Source organism: Neoarius graeffei, chromosome 13 (assembly GCF_027579695.1).
Source record: "Neoarius graeffei isolate fNeoGra1 chromosome 13, fNeoGra1.pri, whole genome shotgun sequence".
Lineage (NCBI taxonomy): Eukaryota > Metazoa > Chordata > Actinopteri > Siluriformes > Ariidae > Neoarius > Neoarius graeffei.
Genome location: NC_083581.1, coordinates 82,493,803 through 82,512,435, shown reverse-complemented (window position 1 = coordinate 82,512,435; position 18,633 = coordinate 82,493,803). Strand labels below are relative to the sequence as shown.

The window sequence follows — 18,633 nt, the reverse complement described above, 5'->3', positions numbered from 1 at the left end:
TATACCCACTGTAACATGAGAGAGGGTGAACACTAGCTAGTTCATCACTCAACAAGCAAGTCCCACCATCAACAGGGCAATGAACATAGCGCGTCACTTCCTGCTCTGGGTGGAGTCTTGCCAAATGACGATCGAAGTTTGAGGTCGTCCCCGTCGTCTCCTCGATAGTTTTTCTACATATGGAACACATTTTTTTCCCACTGCACGAGAAGTCTGTATAAGCAAAGCAGACAATCCTAGGGGCGTCTCTCCAGGCATTTTAGCACCATGAACATTAGTTTGTTCCTGAACATGACATATGAACAGGTGAATGTGCATTCTCTTGCACAAAATTACTATAAAAATTAATGTAGATATAAATATCTTAGGGCGGCACGGTGGTGTAGTGGTTAGCGCTGTCGCCTCACAGCAAGAAGGTCCTGGGTTCGAGCCCCGGGGCCGGCGAGGGCCTTTCTGTGTGGAGTTTGCATGTTCTCGCCGTGTCCGCGTGGGTTTCCTCCGGGTGCTCCGGTTTCCCCCACAGTCCAAAGACATGCAGGTTAGGTTAACTGGTGACTCTAAATTGAGCGTAGGTGTGAATGTGAGTGTGAATGGTTGTCTGTGTCTATGTGTCAGCCCTGTGATGACCTGGCGACTTGTCCAGGGTGTACCCCGCCTTTCGCCCGTAGTCAGCTGGGATAGGCTCCAGCTTGCCTGCGACCCTGTAGAAGGATAAAGCGGCTAGAGATAATGAGATGAGATGAGATAAATATCTTATGCCAAATTATTATGGCATGTTACAAAAAAATAAAGAAAAAATCAGAGTCCTCGTCTCCAACTTACGAGTCCGAATCATCAGTGCTCAAGTCCAAGTCAAGTCACGAGTCCTTAAAATTATTATGAAATAACGGTCATTATGAAATATATGCATATGAGGAACTATGGCAGAAGTTTTTTGGGTTGCAGTGGGATCACATTTTGGCAATTAGCTCAGCGCTGTGAGACACTAAAGCACCGCAGCCTTGAGCAACACTGGGTGAAAAATAAAAAAGGAACCCCCCCGCTTAATTGTCTGTGTTTCCCTCATTTGTGCTCTCCACCCATGTAGCCTTTCCGCTCCATCCCGCCTTTCCTCTCCACCCCAGAGACTCTTGGTGAAGAACGACACAAAGGCAGAGTTTGTCACTGTTTTTAAAGTGTGCCTAAATCTAAAATAATTAACAATTATTCACAGATGAAGTGAATATCGGTGAATAATAACCGTCATGAAGTCAAGGTTATTATTCACTGATCTGCACTGAGCCTGAGGTAGATAATTGTTTTAGTATAAATACACAGGTGATTATTAAAAAACATTTTTTAAATCATATAAAAAATAGGTACCCTAAAAAATGGGTACATGTGGCTACTGCTTATAAATAAAATTGTTTTCTGATGCCGTGTCCATACAGTGTGTGTGTGTACACACACACACACACACACACACACACACACACACACACACCTGTGTCCAAAATGGCTCACTCATTCACTACTCCCTATATAGGGAATTACTATATAGAGGAAGAAATAGTGAACTCATTGATAAAATGAAAACGCTTTCGGACACTAGTCCGTCGCGCTGGTATTTACATCATTACTGTTGCACAATTAAAACGTGCCAGCTCAGTCGGCTGGTGGGTTTTCAAAATAATAAACACATGCATGTATTTTTGTGATAAATCCATATTATTCGAAGCGTATTTCCTACATTCATAAATACAAAGTACAGTGGGGCAAAAAAGTATTTAGTCAGCCACCAATTGTGCAAGTTCTCCCACTTAAAAAGATGAGAGAGGCCTGTAATTTTCATCATAGGTACACTTCAACCATGAGAGACAGAATGGGGGGAAAGAATCCAGGAAATCACATTGTAGGATTTTTAATGAATTAATTGGTAAATTCCTCGGTAAAATAAGTATTTGGTCACCTATAAACAAGCAAGATTTCTGGCTCTCACAGACCTGTAACTTCTTCCTTAAGAGGCGCCTCTGTCCTCCACTCGTTACCTGTATTAATGGCACCTGTTTGAACTTGTTATCAGTATAAAAGACACCTGTCCACAACCTCAAACAGTCACGCTCTAAACTCCACTATGGCCAAGACCAAAGAACTGTCAAAGGACACCAGAAACAAAATTGTAGACCTGCACCAGGCTGGGAAGACTGAATCTGCAATAGGTAAGCAGCTTGGTGTGAAGAAATCAACTGTGGGAGCAATTATTAGAAAATGGAAGACATACAAGACCACTGATAATCTCCCTCGATCTGGGGCTACACGCAAGATCTCACCCCGTGAGGTCAAAATGATCACAAGAACGATGAGCAAAAATCCCAGAACCACACGGGGGGAACCTAGTAAATGACCTGCAGAGAGCTGGGACCAAAGTAACAAAGGCTACCATCAGTAACACACTACGCCACCAGGGACTCAAATCCTGCAGTGCCAGACGTGTCCCCCTGCTTAAGCCAGTACATGTCCGGGCCCGTCTGAAGTTTGCTAGAGAGCATTTGGATGATCCAGAAGAGGATTGGGAGAATGTCATATGGTCAGATGAAACCAAAATAGAACTTTTTGGTAAAAACTCAACTTGTCATGTTTGGAGGAGAAAGAATGCTAAGTTGCATCCAAAGAACACCATACCTACTGTGAAGCATGGGGGTGGAAACATCATGCTTTGGGGCTGTTTTTCTGCAAAGGGACCAGGACGACTGATCCGTGTAAAGGAAAGAATGAATGGGGCCATGTATCGTGAGATTTTGAGTGAAAACCTCCTTCCATCACCAAGGGCATTGAAGATGAAACGTGGCTGGGTCTTTCAGCATGACAATGATCCCAAACACACCGCCCGGGCAATGAAGGAGTGGCTTCGTAAGAAGCATTTCAAGGTCCTGGAGTGGCCTAGCCAGTCTCCAGATCTCAACCCCATAGAAAATCTTTGGAGGGAGTTGAAAGTCCGTGTTGCCCAGCAACAGCCCCAAAACATCACTGCTCTAGAGATCTGCATGGAGGAATGGGCCAAAATACCAGCAACAGTGTGTGAAAACCTTGTGAAGACTTACAGAAAACGTTTGACCTCTGTCATTGCCAACAAAGGGTATATAACAAAGTATTGAGATGAACTTTTGTTATTGACCAAATACTTATTTTCCACCATAATTTGCAAATAAATTATTTAAAAATCAGACAATGTGATTTTCTGGATTTTTTCTCTTATTCTGTCCCTCATAGTTGAAGTGTACCTATGATGAAAATTACAGGCCTCATCTTTTTAAGTGGGAGAACTTGCACAATTGGTGACTGACTAAATACTTTTTTGCCCCACTGTACCTGCATCTTTCAGTTTTTTTTTTTTAATCAAGGCTGAATAATTTCTTCTTTGCCGCTGCCTTTTATTAAATCAAATGAGACTTTTAGTTTGATTTCTTTCAGCGTGACCGCAATGCATGATGGGATATATTGCTTTGGTTAGTGACCACCATTGTACGCTACTTTTCATGATGCATTGTGGGATACCTTGAGTGCACTATATAGGGTGTAAATAATCCTCACTAAGGTTTCGGACAGCACTACAAAATAGCGTCCCCACTATATAGTGAGTAGGAAGCGATTTCGGACACAGGGTTAGCCTATGAGGCAGTGGCCACAAAAATGAAGCCTAATCCAAAAATGAACAAATCACAGAAATAAAAAAAATATACCAAGTGTCTGTACTTTATATTATTCTACTCTTACCTCTTACAGTTTTCAAAAATGAAACCTCCGAACCGAGGCTGACATACACAAGCTGTCGCCATGACCCAAACTCTTATTTCCCGGAAAAGGCCCGGCGCTAGAGCTCAGTGGTCTCAATACTCTTTTTGACAACTTCCTGTAACAACTCCGAAGTGCGTCACATCTACAATCACATGGGACCACTGGCCGAAGAAGGCAAGGAAAGGGGGACGACCTGGAGTATATTTTAAAATAGGAATGCACTTTCCCTTGGTAATAAGCATAAATACTGTATGTCTGAAAGCGATTTCTTTAGTCTAGTCCATTTATTTCGAACAGTGAACCGAGTTGTATACACTCACCGGCCATTTTAATAGGAACATCTGTATGCGCATGCACAGTGCGTGATTGTTACACTCATTCTTACAACAAAATGACATAGTGGTTACAGCCTCTATGAGGCAGTAGCCACAAAAAAATAATTTATTTCAAACTTCAAAAGCAGCATGTAAATATACTAACGGTGTGACGCAGACTTGTCACTTATCTATGCCGTCACTTATTTTATCACATAAAATACTTTGTTTTGAAACGGATAAAATAAATCACCATCCCACCTTACCTTTGAATAGTTTTAAACCAAACTTCAAAGCATCTTTAGTGCTTTTAAGGAACAGCATTTTCTTTCATCATATGTAATTCTTTCTCACTTACGGTGACGAAGCGATTGGCCGCCATTTTGCTGAGTCGCTCAAGGGGATTATTGAGAAACAGTCCAAATCTCTTATCTGTGACGAATCTCAGTCATCCAGGTACATAGTAATCTGTGGTTGGTAGAAGAGAGCAACTGGACTTGCTTGAAGATTCTTGAAAACGTTTCGCCTCTCATCCGAAAGGCTTCCTCAGTTCTGTCTGACTAATAGGGAGTATCCAGTATTTATCCTCTCATGGATCATCATAGAATCCGAATCACAATGCTGATGGCTGCATTGTAGGTGGCTGATAAAACATGTCATAGACACCCACCTCTGTTCAATGATGGTCGTTCCAGGTTGATAAAAATGAACGATCCTCTCTGGCCAAGATGTCTGCCAGTTTTCTAGAAGTCCTCTCATACTCCCGCACCAGTCGAAGCCATGCAGCTACAATACAGCCATCAGCATTCTGATTCGGATTCTATGATGATCCATGAGAGGATAAATACTGGATACTCCCTATTAGTCAGACAGAACTGAGGATGCCTTTAGGATGAGAGGCGAAACGTTTTCAAGAATCTTCAAGCAAGTCCAGTTGCTCTCTTCAACCAACCACAGATTACTATGTACCTGGATGACTGAGATTCGTCACAGATATGTTTCTATGCACTTTGGGATGAGTTCCCTTCGACTGGTGCGGGAGTATGAGAGGACTTCCAGAAAACTGGCAGACATCTTAGCCAGAGAGGATCGTTCATTTTTGTCAACCTGGAACGACCATCATTGAACAGAGGTGGGTGTCTATGACATCTTTTACCAGCCACCTACAATGCAGCCATCGGCAGTCTGATTTGGATTCTATGATGATCCATGAGAGGATAAATACTGGATACTCCCTATTAGTCAGACAGAACTGAGGATGCCTTTAGGATGAGAGGCGAAACGTTTTCAAGAATCTTCAAGCAAGTCCAGTTGCTCTCTTCAACCAACCACAGAGTCCGAATCTCTTGACTAATCAGCGCCAGCGATTTCCTATAATAAATCAACATATTTATACTAATAGGCATTAAAACATATGAAGAAAATGCTGAATGTTTTTAAATCTGTCGAATATTTAAAGCTGCAGGATCAGGATTTGGGGATTGGAAGCCATTCTGGAGTTTCATGCTACCCAAAGAATGTTTTCATAACTTGTGTTGCCCTTCACAGATCTGGTGGCTAACAAGATCTTACCTAACTAACTTTAGCTAGCTACACAACAGCATGGAGAACAAATCACACCGATTTGCTTTTGATGGTTGTATTTTTATGATCTCATCTGTGTTCTGTGTGTACTTGAGGATCTGATCCTAACGTGTTCTCCAGCTTTCCTCTAACTAGCCAATGTGTGATGCTGATTGGCTACGTGTAAAGACTTCCATCTAAAGTTGGGATGATGTATGCATCCAAGAACACCTCCCATGTCAGGGATATCATATTTTATTCTATCCACATTCACTGGATATGAGCAAATCGCACACTCTGATCGGCTACTCTAATACTAGGCTATCAGCTTATATACTGTGAGTACAGAAAAACAAAATGACAGAGCGTGTTGCTGAACCAACCAAGGACAAAATAAAAACTCTACTTGAAAACAAAACCTCAAAAAATACAAAAAAAAAAAGCAACAAAATATGGAATAAAAGTATTTGATGGCAATAACGTATCTTTTTATTTTCAAGAATTATTATTTTAGCATTTTTCACAAATTGCAACAGTCATTTCGCCGGTTTGTTTACATTCTAAGCGGAAATTATTTTTGTTGGATGTTTTGTATAAAAAAAGTTATCAAATTTGCAAATAATAAAAATCCTCCGTTTCTCAAAATCCAGTGAATGTGGATAGAATAAAACAGTTATTCTACTCAATCTCGTCATACATGGATTATAGCCAACTCAGCGCTATGCACCTCGTTGGTGGCTATCAGCTCATGTACGACTCGATTTCATGGAATAACTGTTATATTATTTTCTTTCCTATAGACTCAATATTTTTCAATGAGCAAAAGAAAAAAAAAATTAAAGCCGCTAGCGGCCTCGACGGGCCCTCGCGCCAGCGGCCAAGGGGGGCGGGGGCATGCGTCCCCGCGAAAGACCTTCCACAGCTTCTTCGGCAAGAGACATTACTCCCACAATGGCGACAAAGCACAGAATTGGACACATGGCAACAATAGGGTCTCGCACTGTACGGTGCTCGGGGGGCGCTATAGAGGCCCTGAGGCCCGCCTGGATCTGGGCTTCTGGTTCTCAGTAGCGGTGGCAGTCTAAGAAAAAGGAGCCAAATTTCGTGCGTTGTCGACCATGGCAAGCGCCCCAATAAGGGTCTTGTAAAGAGTTTGCTTGCCAAGTTTGACAAATCAGAAGCTGCAATATCATTTTTGCCATAACCAGCACCCCCAGGGGCGAAAGTGCAGAAAATTTGGCGTACATGTCAGGTGAGCTATGAAGAGTTTGCGTATGAAGTTTGATGACAATTGAGTAAATAGAAGATGAGATATAGATTTTTGAAGAATAAATTTTTAGGTTTTTCCCATGTCAGTAGGTGGCGCTATGCTGTACATGAGCGATTATGAGTTGGAGAAATAAGTGTCTACAACAGCAACGCACTATCACAAGGTAGTGGTGTGAAGGAAAAGCATTATGGAATTATTTACCAAAAACCCGTTTTGGAGCAATTGCATCGGCCAAAAACAGCGCCCCCCCCATGGACGAAAATTCCCAAAATGTGGTATACATGACATGGGAGGGAGGAAGAGGGTGGCCGTGAAGTTTGACCAAATTTGAGGAAAGATTGGATTTTTTGCCCAAAAATAGCGCCCCCAGTGGCGAAATATCACAGAATTTGGGTAACATGTCAGAAGCCCAATGAGTGATTTGCCTGTGAAGTATGAGCAGTTTTGAGCAATTAGAAGATTTGTTATGAATTTTTAAGCATGTAAAATTTTGCATTGAAAATTGATTGACGTATAACTTCTGAACGGTTTACGCTACATGAAACGTATTTAGTACCTTTTGTCAGCCATGTCTGTAGATGATGTGTATCAATTTTGGTGACATTCCTATGAACGGTCTAGGAGGAGTTGCGCCGTCTTCGAGGCCATGCATTTCGCACAAAAGTGAAATTACCTCACTTCCTGTTGGGCGTGGCTAATGGATTGGCATTACATTTTTGTCCGGCTTAGTGAGATACATATGTGTACCAAATGGCAAGCCACTACTACAAACTGCATGGCAACCAGGCACCTTAATGCGGGAGGCCAAAATCACAACGAGTTAGGGGGCGCTATAGAGGCCCTGAGGCCCGCCTGGATCTGGGCTTCTGGTTCTCAGTAGCAGTGGCAGTCTAAGAAAAAGGAGCCAAATTTCGTGCGTTGTCGACCATGGCAAGCGCCCCAATAAGGGTCTTGTATAGAGTTTGCTTGCCAAGTCTGACAAATCAGAAGCTGCAATATCATTTCTGCCATAACCAGCACCCCCAGGGGCGAAAGTGCACAAAATTTGGCGTACATGTCAGGTGAGCTATGAAGAGTTTGCGTATGAAGTTTGATGACAATTGAGTAAATAGAAGATGAGATATAGATTTTTGAAGAATAAGTTTTTTGGTTTTTCCCATGTCAGTAGGTGGCGCTATGCTGTACATGAGCGATTATGAGTTGGAAAAGTAAGTGTCTACAACAGCAACGCACTATCACAAGGTAGTGGTGTGAAGGAAAAGCATTATGGAATAATTTACCAAAAACCCGTTTTGGAGCAGTTGCGACGGCCAAAAACAGCACCCCCCATGGACGAAAATTCCCAAAATGTGGTAGACATGACATGGGAGGTAGTAAGAGGGTGGCCGTGAAGTTTGACCAAATTTGAGGAAAGATTGGATTTTTTGCCCAAAAATAGCGGCCCCAGTGGTGAAATATCACAGAAATTGGGTAACATGTCAGAAGCCCAATGAGTGATTTGTGTGTGAAGTATGAGCAGTTTTGAGCAATCAGAAGATTTGTTATGAATTTTTAAGCATGTAAAATTTTGCATCGAAAATTGATTGACGTATAGCTTCTGAACGGTTAATCCTACGTGAAACGTATTTAGTAACTTTTCTCAGCCATGTCTGTAGATGATGTGTATCAATTTTGGTGACATTCCTATGAACGGTCTAGGAGGAGTTGCGCCGTCTTCGTGGCCATGCATTTCGCACAAAAGTGAAATTACCTCACTTCCTGTTGGGCGTGGCTAATGCATTGGCATTACATTTTTGTCCGGCTTAGTGAGATACATATGCGTACCAAATGGCATGCCACTACTACAAACTACATGGCAACCAGGCACCTTAATGCGGGAGACCAAAATCACAACGACTTAGGGGGCGCTATAGAGGCCCTGAGCCCCGGCCAAGTTTGGGCTTTTGGGTCTGAGTAGCGGTGGCAATTCTCGGAACTGGTGCCAAATTTCGTGCGTTTTCGCCCATGGCAAGAGCCCCGAAAATGGCCCAACAGCGGAGAAAAATAAAGAAGAAGATGGAAGAATAATTAAAGCCGCAAGCGGCCTCGACGGGCCCTCGCGCCAGCGGCCAAGGGGGGCGGGGGCATGCGTCCCCGCGAAATACCTTCCACAGCTTCTTTGGCAAGAGACATTACTCCCACAATGGTGACAAAGCACAGAATTGGACACAGAGTACACGGTGCGCTGAGATGTTGTCATGGACAGAACATTTTATGCCATGGCTTCCCAACCAAATTAATGTATTTACCTCATCAGTCACCAAGCTATAGCTACATAGGATTGTCTTCTGTTAGACATCTATTAGTCTGTATGTAACGCTACAACACTTGCTCCCGACTGCCTACCCATCCCCCACAAGTCATGTGTGTTTAAGGCAACCAAAACAACATACTCCTGGTGCCTCATGATTGTAAACACCTCTCCTGCAACTGCTACAGCGCAATGAGCGCCCCCAGTGGTGAAAGTTCACCAAATTTGGTATACATGTCAAGGGACGTATGAAGAGTTGTTTTGTAAAGTTTGATCAAGTTTGACCAATCAGAAGCCGAGATATAAATTGTTGCCTGAAAACAGCGCCCCCAGTGGCAAAAGTTCACAAAATTTGGCACATATGTCAGGTGACCTGTTAAGAGTGTGCGTATCAAGTTTGATCAAGATTGAGAAAATAGAAGATGAGATATTGATTTTTGAAGAATAAATGTTTTGGTTTCTCCCATGTCAGTAGGTGGCGCTATGCTGCACATGAGCGATTATGAGTTGGAAAAATAAGTGTCTACAACAGCAACGTACTATCACAAGGTAGTGGTGTGAAGGAGAAGCGTTATGGAATTATTTACCAAAAACCTGTTTCGGAGCAATTGCGTTGGCCAAAAACAGCGCCCCCCATGGACGAAAATTCCCAAAATGTGGTGTCCATGACATGGGAGGTAGTAAGAGGGTGGCCGTGAAGTTTGACCAAATTTGAGGAAAGATTGGATTTTTTGCCCAAAAATAGCGCCCCCAGTGGCGAAAAATCACAGAAATTGGGTAACATGTCAGAAGCCCAATGAGTGATTAGCGTGTGAAGTATGAGCAGTTTTGAGCAATTTGAAGATATGTTATGAATTTTTAAGCATGCAAAATTTTGCATTGAAAATTGATTGACGTATAACTTCTGAACGGTTTATTCTACGTGAAACGTATTTAGGAACTTTTGTCAGCCCTGTCTGTAGATGATGTGTATCAATTTTGGTGACATTCCTATGAACGGTCTAGGAGGAGTTGCGCCGTCTTCGTGGCCATGCATTTCGCACAAAAGTGAAATTACCTCACTTCCTGTAGGGCGTGGCTAATGCATAGGCATTACATTTTTGTCCGGCTTAGTGAGATACATATGCGTACCAAATGGCATGCCACTACTACAAACTACATGGCAACCAGGCACCTTAATGCGGGAGGCCAAAATCACAATGAGTTAGGGGGCGCTAAAGAGGCCCTGAGGCCCGCCTGGATCTGGGCTTCTGGTTCTCAGTAGCGGTGGGAGTCTAAGAAAAAGGAGCCAAATTTCGTGCGATGTCGACCATGGCAAGCGCCCCAAAAAGGGTCTTGTAAAGAGTTTGCTTGCCAAGTTTGACAAATCAGAAGCTGCAATATCATTTCTGCCATAACCAGCACCCCCAGGGGCGAAAGTGCACAAAATTTGGCGTATATGTCAGGTGAGCTATGAAGAGTTTGTGTATGAAGTTTGATGACAATTGAGTAAACAGAAGATGAGATATAGATTTTTGAAGAATAAATTTTTTGGTTTTTCCCATGTCAGTAGGTGGCGCTATGCTGTACATGAGTGATTATGAGATGGAAAAATAAGGGTCCACAACAGCAACGCACTATCACAAGGTAGTGGTGTGAAGGAAAAGCATTATGGAATTATTGACCAAAAACCCGTTTTGAAGAAATTGCGTCGGCCAAAAACAGCGCCCCCCATGGACGAAAATTCCCAAAATGTGGTATACATGACATGGGAGGTAGTAAGAGGCTGGCTGTGAAGTTTGACCAAATTTGAGGAAAGATTGGATTTTTTGCCCAAAAATAGCGCCCCCAGTGGCGAAATATCACAGAAATTGGGTAACATGTCAGAAGCCCAATGAGTGATTAGGGTGTGAAGTATGAGCAGTGTTGAGCAATTAGAAGATTTGTTATGAATTTTTTAGCATGTAAAATTTTGAAGTGAAAATTGATTGACGTATAACGTCTGAACGGTTTATCCTACGTGAAACGTATTTAGTACCTTTTGTCAGCAATGTCTGTAGATGATGTGTATCAATTTTGGTGACATTCCTATGAACGGTCTAGGAGGAGTTGCGCCATCTTCGTGGCCATGCATTTCACACAAAAGTGAAATTACCTCACTTCCTGTTGGGCGTGGCTAATGCATTGGCATTACATTTTTGTCCGGGTTAGTGAGATACATATGCATACCAAATGGCATGCCACTACTACAAACTAAATGGCAACCAGGCACCTTAATGCGGGATGCCAAAATCACAGCGACTTAGGGGGCGCTATAGAGGCCCTGAGCCCCGGCCAAGTGTGGGCTTTTGGTTCTGAGTAGCGGTGGCAATTCTCGGAAGTGGCGCCAAATTTCGCGCGTTTTCGCCCATGGCAAGCGCCCCGAAAATGGCCCAACAGCGGAGAAAAATAAAGAAGAATAATAATAGTGAACTCTTACAAGAACAATAGGGCCTTCGCCCTATAGGGCTCGGGCCCTAATTAAAGCCGCAAGCGGCCTCGACGGGCCCTCGCGCCAGCGGCCAAGGGGGGCGGGGGCATGCGTCCCCGCGAAATACCTTCCACAGCTTCTTCGGCAAGAGACATTACCACAAGGTAGTGGTGTGAAGGAAAAGCATAATGGAATTATTAACCAAAAACCCGTGTTGGAGCAATTGCGTCGGCCAAAAACAGCGCCCCCCATGGACGAAAATTCCCAAAATGTGGTATACATGACATGGGAGGTAGTAAGAGGGTGGCCGTGAAGTTTGACCAAATTTGAGGAAAGATTGGATTTTTTGCCCAAAAATAGCGCCCCCAGTGGCGAAATATCACAGAAATTGGGTAACATGTCAGAAGCCCAATGAGTGATATGCGTGTGAAGTATGAGCAGTTTTGAGCAATTAGAAGATATGTTATGAATTTTAAGCATGTAAAATTTTGCAGTGAAAATTGATTGACGTATAACTTCTGAACGGTTTATCCTACGTGAAACGTATTTAGAAACTTTTGTCAGCCATGTCTGTAGATCATGTGTCTCAATTTTGGTGACATTCCTATGAACGGTCTAGGAGGAGTTGCGCCGTGTACGTGGCCAAGCATTTCGCACAAAAGTGAAATTACCTCACTTCCTGTTGGGCGTGGCTAATGCATTGGCATTACATTTTTGTCCGGCTTAGTGAGATACATATGCGTACCAAATGGCATGCCACTACTACAAACTACATGGCAACCAGGCACCTTAATGCGGGAGGCCAAAATCACAACGAGTGAGGGGGCGCTATAGAGGCCCTGAGGCCCGCCTGGATCTGGGCTTCTGGTTCTCAGTAGCGGTGGCAGTCTAAGAAAAAGGAGCCAAATTTCGTGCGTAGTCGACCATGGCAAGCGCCCCAATAAGGGTCTTGTAAAGAGTTTGCTTGGCAAGTTTGACAGATCAGAAGCTGCAATATCATTTTTGCCATAACCAGAACCCCCAGGGGCGAAAGTGCACAAAATTTGGTGTAGATGTCAGGTGAGCTATGAAGAGTTTGGGTATGAAGTTTGATGACAATTGAGTAAATAGAAGATGAGATATAGATTTTTGAAGAATAAATTTTTTGGTTTTTCCCATGTCAGTAGGTGGCGCTATGCTGTACATGAGCGATTATGAGTTGGAAAAATAAGTGTCTACAAGAGCAACGTACTGTCACAAGGTAGTGGTGTAAAGGAAAAGCATTATGGAATTATTTACCAAAAACCCGTTTTGGAGCAAGTGTGTCGGCCAAAAACAGCGCCCCCCATGGACGAAAATTTCCAAAATGTGGTATACATGACATGGGAGGTAGTAAGAGGGTGACCGTGAAGTTTGACCAAATTTGAGGAAAGATTGGAATTTTTGCCCAAAAATAGCGCCCCCAGTGGCGAAATATCACAGAAATTGGGTAACATGTCAGAAGCCCAATGAGTGATTTGCGTGTGAAGTATGAGCAGTTTTGAGCAATCAGAAGATTTGTTATGAATTTTTAAGCATGTAAAATTTTGCATCGAAAATTGATTGACGTATAACTTCTGAACGGTTTATCCAACGTGAAACGTATTTAGTAACTTTTGTCAGCCATGTCTGTAGATGATGTGTATCAATTTTGGTGACATTCCCATGAACGGTCTAGGAGGAGTTGCGCCGTCTTCGTGGCCATGCATTTCGCACAAAAGTGAAATTACCTCACTTCCTGTTGGGCGTGGCTAATGCATTGGCATTACATTTTTGTCCGGCTTAGTGAGATACATATGTGTACCAAATGGCATGCCACTACTACAAACTACATGGCACCCAGGCACCTTAATGCGGGAGGCCAAAATCACAACGACTTAGGGGGCGCTATAGAGGCCCGGAGCCCCGGCCAAGTTTGGGCTTCTGGTTCTGAGTAGCGGTGGCAATTCTCGGAACTGGTGCCAAATTTCGTGCGTTTTCGCCCATGGCAAGCGCCCCGAAAATGGCCCAACAGCGGAGAAAAATAAAGAAGAAGAAGAAGACGGAAGAAGAAGAAGAAGAAGAAGAAGAAGAAGACGGAAGAAGAATAAATAATAATAGTGAACTCTTACAAGAACAATAGGGCCTTCGCCCATAGGGCTCGGGCCCTAATAATAGTGAACTCTTACAAGAACAATAGGGCCTTCGCCCATAGGGCTCGGGCCCTAATTATACATTCGTTTCAGATATTTTAACCATTAGTTAATAATTTACAAGAGAATTTGTACATAAGAATTGCTGGTGTAGTCATAAAGTCTGTCCTGTGTTTGTCCCAGAACTCATAAAATACTGTTAATGTTTTAGTATACAGTTTATATCATCATGTACAGTTGGGCGGCAACGGTGGTGGAGTGGTTAGCACTGTCGCCTCATAGCAAGAAGGTTCTGGGTTCGAGCCCAGTGGCTGATGGGGGCCTTTCTGTGTGGAGTTTGCATGTTCTCCCCGTGTCTGCGTGGGTTTCCAAATTATTAAGGCATGTTACAAAAAAACGAAAAAAATCAGAGTCCTCATCTTCAATTTATGAGTCCAAATGCAGTTAATGCACAAGTCTGAGTCATCAGTGCTCAAGTCCAAGGCAAGTCATGAATACATAAAATTAGGGCACGAGTCAGACTCGAGGACTACAAGCCTGGGAACACCTTCACACCTGCTCGTTTATGCGGTTATCCAATCAAGTGGCAGCAGTGCAAATATCATGTGATACAAATCATGCAGGTACAGGTCAAGAACTTCAGCTAATGTTCACATCAAAAATCAGAATTGAAGAAAAATTGTGATCCCTGTTACTTTGATTGTGACATGGATGTTGGTATTAGAATGGCTGGTTTGAGCATTTCAGAAACTGACGATCTCCTGGGAATTTTGCAGGACAGTCCCTAGAAATTATACACAATGGTGCAAACAAACAAAAAGCTTACGTGCAGAGAATGTGCAGGCTGAAATACCTGCAGACCCTGGTAGTGAGAATGATCAGAGGAGACTGGTCTGAGTTGACAGGAAGTCATAACTCAAATAATCGCTCTTTACAACCACAGTGAGTAGAAACATCTCATAAGGCACAATACATCAAACCATGAGGGGGGTGGGTTACAAGAGCAGAAGACCACCATGAGTTCCACTCCTATCAGCCAGGAACAAGAATCTGATGATATCATGGGCACAGATTCACTTGAAAACAGGAGAAAGACCAGTTGATTTCCTCCCCCCACCCACCCAATCTTCAACTGTCTGGTTTGGGTGAGTCTGTGTCCATGACTGCTTCAGATTCTTCTTCATGGATGATAGGAGTGGAACCCATGTTAGTCTTCTGCTGTTGTAGCCCGTCCACCTCAAGGTTCAATGTTTTGTGAAGGGTAAAGCCTCTTAATGCTAAGAGCATCTTAACTAGGACAGAGAGCATTCATTGTACTGTTCACTCTACCATTTAACAATGACCATTGTGCTGCAATGCTTTTGGGGAAACTCAGGTCTGATCATTTTCCTTTGACCTCGCTAATCAACAAAGCGTTTCCAGACACAGACACACTCCGTCAAAGGTCCCTCTACATCATTACAAACAGTGTAAACTGAAAGAAAGATTTCTGTGGACAATAAACTTTATTACCTCACCCGGGATGGAGTCCACCAGGGGGCGAGGTATTGTTTTTGGTGGGGTTTCTTTGTTTGTTTTTGTTAATGATGTTACAGAAAAACAGCTGGACCAACCTTCATGGAACTTTCAGGATAGGTGGGCATTGGTCTCAAACAGAACTTCCAAAATTTGGGGGGTCATCCAGTCAAGGTCTTTGTGGCTACGGCTTCATATAGAGGCAGTACCCACTATGTCATCGTGCTGTGAGAATACAAGAGTGCAACAATCATGCAGTACGGTGTGTTCTGATTGGCTGAGAGCAGTAAGCAGTACAGTATGTTCCGATTGGCTGAAAGCAGCAGAGAATCAGAACCATGTTTATTGGCCAAGTATGTTCACACACAAGGTCAAAATCAAGGTCACCAAAAAGGTCAAAATCGTTTTTTCGCGATATCTTCCTTCATATTCATCATAAGTGCGACCGGGCGACATTTGTTTTGCCTGGCAACACTTATTATGCTTCAAATTCAGACTGATCTTTTGTTGTCAAAATTAACATACAGGAGCAGGTCATAACAAATGACCAAGGGTTGTGCAGTTCACACTCCTTACTACATTTGTAGCACTCTTCTCAAAATTCTGGCTGTTCCCAAGAGTGCAGTCTTTTGCAGCAACTCAGTTCAAATTTCAACATCAATCTCATTCTCATCTCATTATCTCTAGCCGCTTTATCCTGTTCTACAGGGTCGCAGGCAAGCTGGAGCCTATCCCAGCTGACTACGGGCGAAAGGCGGGGTTCACCCTGGACAAGTCGCCAGGTCATCACAGGGCTGACACATAGACACAGACAACCATTCACACTCACATTCACACCTACGCTCAATTTAGAGTCACCAGTTAACCTAACCTGCATGTCTTTGGACTGTGGGGGAAACCGGAGCACCCGGAGGAAACCCACGCGGACACAGGGAGAACATGCAAACTCCACACAGAAAGGCCCTCGCCGGCCACGGGGCTCGAACCCAGAACCTTCTTGCTGTGAGGCGACAGAGCTAACCACTACACCACTGTGCTGCCCAACACCAATCTTTGAAATCCAATTTTAGCTCTTGTTTGTAACCATACTAAGGGCTCCAACAATAATTGGAATAACCACTTTATTTATTTCCCAAAACTGCTTTATATTCCTTCTCCATAACCCTGTCATCTCCTGGTATTGCGATGTCAATTAAGAGGCAGTGCTTTCTTTCTTTCTTTCTTTACCAGTATCAGATCTGGGCCCTGTACTACGAAGCGGGTTTTCTGGCTTACCAGGGTAACTTCGAGAGTAACTTGATCACGTGCAGCGTAACTTCCCGATTAACCCATACTACGAAAGTTGGCTATGTTCAAACCGAGGTATGCTGCCATGGCAACTTACGCTGCATCTCAAACCTGCTCGTCTCAGGTTATGTTCTTGGTTAACCCGAGGTTTCCGATTAACCACACCCTTTTTAAACACCATCTCTCCACCGACATTTCCTCTAGAGACAATGCCAGCGTACCTGGATGGCCCGTGCGATATTGGAGCACAGATTAGAGATGGGATTTATGGCTCTTTGATGGGATCCGCATCTTTGTGATCCGTTCTTTGAAAAGAGCCGTTCAAAAGACTGGCTCATTTGGCTCTTTTTAAATATTTATTCAGTTTTTAGAAGACAGCGTCTAAAGAAGCCAGATCCCTCTGCTTAGACAGTGACAATATTTCTGGACATACCTTTTATATAAAGCAACCTAGACTTACATTATTGTAACCCCTAAACGCTCATAAATAACCATTAAAAAACAATGAGGGCTTCAATGAATGTCCATGCAGAACGGCTTTTCTGTAAAAAAAAAAAAAAGAACCCACTCAAGAACATAGTTATCAAGAACGCAATAATATTTTATAGAAAAACACTTGTTTTACAAAAATATTTAAGTCTGAGATATAAAATAGATACAACTACAATAAATATAACACAAGAACATTTTAATAGAAAAAACCTTATATTAAAAATATTGAAATTGTAACAAAAATAGATACAACTAAACAGTCAGATAAATAGATAAAGTTATAACAAGAACACAAGATTATTTTAATAGGAAAAAACAATTAATGCAAAAAATATATTATTAGAAAAATAGATACAACTAGACAAACAGATAAATAAATAAAATACACAAAAATAGAACAAACAAAATGACGATAGAATAAATTAAATGAACGTCCGTGCAAAGTAGATTTCCCACAATATTATCATTAATATCACACAACTACATTATAAACTATATACAAAACAATTTGAACTATTAGGCAAACAGATAAAACTTGAATAAATAAAAGGCAAATGCTGTTTAGCCTACTTCTTGTCCTTGGGCAAAAGCTTTTTCATCTGAAACACAGTACAGAAAAAGAACGACACACACACACACACCCCATTATGAATGATGTTTTTATATTTCATTTTCACCTGTTGCCAGGTGCGTTTGGCTGCTGTTGCCTCTGAAATGTTCACAGGACATACACCAAAGGGACTGAACAGTCAGTCATCCTAATTCATGTGACTCTGTGCACAGATCAGCTTAAGTAGGCGACTCCATGAATTTACCATACCAAATTTTATTCAGGATTTTTCGGACATTAAACAAGCTATATATGACTGGGGCCACGTCGAAGGACCATTTTCTGTGACTTGTGATTGATCATGAAGCTTTCTCTCATCCTATACTTCTGTTCTGGAACATGTAGAAGGGAGAATGTACTTGCGCATTTACCCGATCGGCAATTCGTTGCCAACATGCTTGCCGCTCCTTATTGGCAGCCGCTGTGTTAGATTTTGCTCTTAATGTTGTTTTGAACTCCTCGTAGCTTTGCATTATGACAGCGCATTCTTCCTCCGTGAAGTACGGCGACCGTGCCATTGTGAACAGTGGTGATTTGCGCTGATAACCTCCCCTTTAACGTGAACGCGCATTAACCCTGATTAGGTTAAACCAGGTTCAACAAATCAACTTCATAACTGGCATCGTAGTACCGTTTAACCCCAAACAAGATAACCAGGTTTTGTCAACCCCGGTTTAGCGGGGGAACCCTGGGTTACTTCTGGGTAGGTTAACCTCCGTTCGTAGTACAGGGCCCTGGGCTTCTTGCCTTTATTTATTTACTTACTAACTAACTCTAGAGATTATTGTGTGCGAAAACCTCAACAAGTGAGCAGTTTCTGAAAAACAAAATCAGCCTTTGACACCGACCATGCCACAACCAACGTCACAGAAACCACACTTTGTGACCATTAACTGAAGACTTTGACCTGTACGTGATC

At 42.7% G+C, this 18,633-nt stretch overlaps 1 protein-coding gene across 1 annotated transcript in view; it reads left to right on the top strand.

The window, feature by feature from the left end:
* The window catches only part of LOC132895973 (dynein regulatory complex subunit 2-like), a 47,402-nt gene that overhangs the window by 2,542 nt on the left and 26,227 nt on the right, over window positions 1-18,633 (top strand). The window contains 1 exon segment of the mRNA XM_060936703.1: window positions 1,088-1,156. Within this exon segment, the coding sequence (XP_060792686.1) occupies window positions 1,088-1,156 (69 nt within the window).